Here is a 4,312-nt window from a genome sequence, read left to right as displayed (position 1 = left end):
CTGAATTGCGTTATCGCCTGCAGATCTCCGTACAAATGTATGCCAATTTTTCTGCACACAAACAATGCCTTTTTTCTTCACTTTCCGTTCGCGCCAGCCACAGGAGCTTTTTGTTTGTGGAGGTCAGTTGGCCGAAACAACGCAGATTCGGTTCTGCGGTCCTAAGGTGAGAGCGACTCTGGATCCACTTTTCCCTCAAGTAGTGTGATGGAAACTGGATAATCACGACAGGTTCTTTGCCAGTACGCGGTGGTAATCGGTAAAGCGCATCGAGTTCTGAGTTTGTAAGTTCAGGAAGCCCAAGTTTGCTAGTCAAAATGTTTATTTGTTCAATGATGTTTTCGCGTCTCTCCTGTGCCATATTATGAACCTCAATGCTCTGACAGAGGTTATGCAGTTCTAGCTCGTTAAGTTATTGTTTCACTTGCTTAGCACTCGGAGATGTGCCCGACTTCAAGCATTCGACTCTAACACTAATGACTCTGAGAGCACTACCACCGCTGCTCCGTTTCTCGGGATTCTTCAGTACTGTGTCATACTGATCGGACAGAAGTTGGATTGATCGTTCGATCCCGTTCACCAGTACAACAAGTTCTGAAAGAGCGTCTACCTTTGTTAAAAATTCAGACAATAATAAGATAATTGCTCTGCAAATAAAATGAATCCCATTTTGTACTGCGTCGCGTCACACAAAATATAAGCGTCATGTTGCGGGCATGATCAATAATATGTTTAAGTAATATTACAGGGGCTTTCAGCAGGTACTTTCCGTTTGGACGTCCAGCACCGCACTAAATGCCTCAAAAACAGTCTGTGACGGCACAAAATAAAATGTATACAAATTTATTTACAAATAAATAGCGGTGACATGCAGATGATATGACTAGGAGTGCAGAGGCTTCTTTCTTGAGACTCAGCTTGAAATGACGTATGCTTTAAATATAATAAATAATGCTTAAATATCATTGAAGAATTATGTAGTGTCCCTAACATTCTCCTTACACATGAGTTTTTCAAGAATGCAGCATCATGGACATCGCACCACAACTGGCGAATGTTTGGCAACATGCTTTGGTTTTCATTGGAAATGTCGACTTCCTATCCGTCCTCCTATATGGAAATGTTCCGTATGGGGCCAATTGTCGAGGTGCCTCTTTGACCGTATCATGACAGGTTTTCAACACACTCCTATTGATTGGCGCAAACGTGGATGCACAGTGCGTCGGATCCCAGCTGGTCACGTTTCCCGCGGTGGGGTCATCGGATGTGGTCGTACTTGGGACGACACTCGCACTCCGTGTGGTTCTCGAAGACGAGCGTTTCCACTTTGGTGTGCTGTTCGCCACTGATGTCCAACTCTAGGACGAGGAAGGCCCGCTCCACGGCTTGGACGCTCTTGGGCTGGCAGTGCTCGTCCGTGCTGCTGCAGCAGCCCGTGTCTGCAGCGCAGCGGTGCAGGATGGTGCAGTGCGGCGCGTACCTCTGCGAGCAGAAGAAACCACACTAAGAACTTGTCCCACATCAGGAATCGCGCATTCATTGTATCGTCCAAATTATTCAATTATAGCGTTCAGACAACCCAGCTTAAGGCTGCGGTTCCGCAGCGGTCATCTTGACTAGGTAACAAACGGGTTTTAATTTATCAAAATAAATATGAAAATGCATACTGTAAACAACTTAATTTACGAGGTTCTAATTTTCGCCAATTTCGCAACTTGTAACATATAGCGGAAAATTAATCCCGCGAAAATATTGAGCCCGCGAAAATAAAGTCGTTTACAGTACTCAAAAGTAGTTTTGCTAACATGCTCCCTGTGTTCGTAAGGGATTCTATGGCAAGCTACTTGATTAGATAACTAACGTGGAAATATTGCCGTGTGCTTCTCATTTTTCTCCTCTTATATTCTTGTTAAGAGGGTGATAATTTTACATCACGTACTCAGTATCATAATAAAGTGGACGAGAGCTTTTTCGAAAATTTCGTTTTAAAGTGGGTTTCTTTTTTTTTTTAAATATCAATCATTGTTTTACGAAGTACTCATTTCTTTAAACACAATTTGCAACAAAATTTTCAAAAAAAGTTATCGTCCTCCTCTTTATTATCATACTGAGTACGCTGTTTAAAATTATCACCCTTTTAACAGTAATATTGGAAGAGAAGAATGAGAAGCACATGGAAATATTTACTCGATGTATCGTTATCTCTTATAAATAATTAATCCATGAATGTAATAGCTTGCCCTAAAATCCCCCAAACCACAGGAGAAATGTTAGCAAAGTTACTTTTAAGTATGCATTTTTTTTATGAACTAAAAGCTGTTTTGTAATCATTCAAGATGGCTGCCGTAGGACTGGAACTCTATAAAAAGGCGCGAACAATGCGTGATTAGATTGAGAAACACTTTGCTTTTCTGCAGACGCGCTTTTGGGTCTCTGAGAAAGTTAGCCCTCTATATGACTTTAAAACAGTGACCAAGTGCGAACTTTCTTGAACGAAATATGAAGGTGAGACTATAAACCATAGGAATAACAAAAAACACGCCAGCGAGCTGTTGAACTTTCAGAATCTTGGACACCCGAGACTTAGGAACAAAAAAGTGTGTTCACTTTTTTTTTTGTTCTTAAGACTTTCAAGATGTTGACTATAAACCAGTTCATTGTTCAAATCCAATACCTTCTGCGAATTATGAAGCAAGCATCTGCTGAAGATGAATCAACTTTTTGTTTCGAGTCATAAAATTATTAAGAATGCGTAGCGCATCGCTGTGGCTGAGCACAGCTCTTATTTGAGATTTCAGGAACTCAACGTGCGCCAGGCCGGATCACAAGACTCGCTTTTGTAGACGACCGTAAGCTACGGCGTCAATGGAATTTCGAAACGGTCTCGGAATTGTCGTCGTTGTTTATAACGCTTCTAAAATTAGAAGTCCTTGACGCGCGCATGAAGCAGCTTCTGTGAAGGCTTCCGCTAAACGTCATCAATCATTTTCGGCACGACACTTGTCGGCCATGGGTCGGATGTCTCCTTAGAGGAGTACAGGGACCCCATGCAGGCATCTGGTCTTTTGAACATGTTAGATTAGACACTGACGCTTCTGTCTCGGCGACAGGCCCGTGTGGGCTACAATATATCAAAAGTCCATTCACTCACTAGATTTATGAACTAAAAAAAAAAAACAGAAAAACGACAGTACCATTCTGATTTTCAAATCGCGTGCTGTCTTGGACATGTTTTGTTGCGATATTTTTTTTTACAGAACAAGCATTGGATAAAGACATACAGCATGACAGCAAGATGCCTCCATCTGGTGGAAAAGAGTGTGAATTGAAGAAATGCAACCACCAGACATCGCGCAAAACAAAAACGAAAGTCTCTATAAACTCGACATATCGTGAGCTGCACTGATTCTTACCTTGCTTTCGTTTGGGTAGATGTCTGGAACACATAGCGTTCTGGGCTGTGGGAACTTGCAGCGTCCTTGCTGTTGCACCAATTCCAAGTGCTGACTTGCCCGAAGGAACTGTCGGCTGCCGTAGCGCTTCTGCGGCCGGCAGAGTCCGACGGCGAAGCAGGTCCACAACACCAACAACGCCGTGCAGAGGAGCCGCGTGGCCACGTGTTCCCGTGTCAAAGCCATGTGGGTGACCGTCCAAGTTCAAGCTTCGGCGGCAGCGGGCCGTCAACTGATGAGCCGGCCCACCACTCATGTTGGTTTTAAGCGTTCGTGTTACCGAGATATTGCACTCGGCTTAAGCGCCCGGCGGACTGCTTTTCCGCGCGCCCCTACGTCACATTTCCTCCGATTCGTGATGTCAGGAAGCCGGGGAATTCACCAATGAGACGCGGCCTGCTTTGCGTCATGTTGGGGAAACCGGTTCGCCAGCTATGCGCCAGGGGGGGAGGGGGGGGGGGGGGAAGAGGAGGGGGGGGCGGCGGTATTTTGACTTCCTCTCCGCCACGCTCTTGGGAGACGACGGCGGTTGCTGCGATGACAGCCACTCGCCACCCTGTTCGAACCATTTTGTCCCCTCGTTTGTTGTGGTCGTGCGCGTGCCATCTGTCGGCTGGCTTGCTGTGCCACGAGAGGTCGCTTCCTGTGGCGAAGGGTTCTTGACGTGCCCGGGAGCCCTCCGGACTTCCCTCGCTCCAACAGCACGAGTATTGGATTGCGAATTACGGGGGTCGTGTTTAAGTGATGCCGGGACTGATCGGATAGAAAGACCCGATGCTTCCGGGATCCCGGACCTGAATGCAAGCGTCCGTTGCTCAACGATTATCCGAACGGTGCCGAATAGTGAAAGCATATAGGTG

At 45.6% G+C, this 4,312-nt stretch overlaps 1 protein-coding gene across 1 annotated transcript; it reads right to left on the bottom strand.

Moving 5' to 3' along the window:
- Window positions 1-609: 609 nt before the first annotated feature.
- Window positions 610-3,689, bottom strand: LOC8028213 (snake venom vascular endothelial growth factor toxin). Its single transcript, XM_002410661.5, has 2 exons — window positions 3,414-3,689; window positions 610-1,482 (listed from the first exon to the last, which is right to left on the bottom strand). The coding sequence occupies exons 1-2, from the start codon at window positions 3,636-3,638 to the stop codon at window positions 1,258-1,260; spliced, it is 450 nt and encodes a 149-aa protein (XP_002410706.3). The 5' UTR covers window positions 3,639-3,689; the 3' UTR covers window positions 610-1,257.
- Between the last annotated feature and the right edge of the window lie 623 nt (window positions 3,690-4,312).

Source organism: Ixodes scapularis, unplaced genomic scaffold, assembly GCF_016920785.2.
Source record: "Ixodes scapularis isolate PalLabHiFi unplaced genomic scaffold, ASM1692078v2 PGA_scaffold9__187_contigs__length_104089568, whole genome shotgun sequence".
Classification (NCBI taxonomy): domain Eukaryota; kingdom Metazoa; phylum Arthropoda; class Arachnida; order Ixodida; family Ixodidae; genus Ixodes; species Ixodes scapularis.
This window is presented reverse-complemented; position numbering and strand designations above follow the sequence as displayed.

Bases quoted from the DNA above. Each gene is read 5' to 3' on its own strand.
- LOC8028213 (XM_002410661.5), bottom strand. From the start codon at position 3,638: ATGGCTTTGACACGGGAACACGTGGCCACGCGGCTCCTCTGCACGGCG. The intron at 1,483-3,413 runs GTAAGAATCAGT...TTCTGCTCGCAG, and splicing joins TCTACCCAAACGAAAGCAAG to AGGTACGCGCCGCACTGCAC.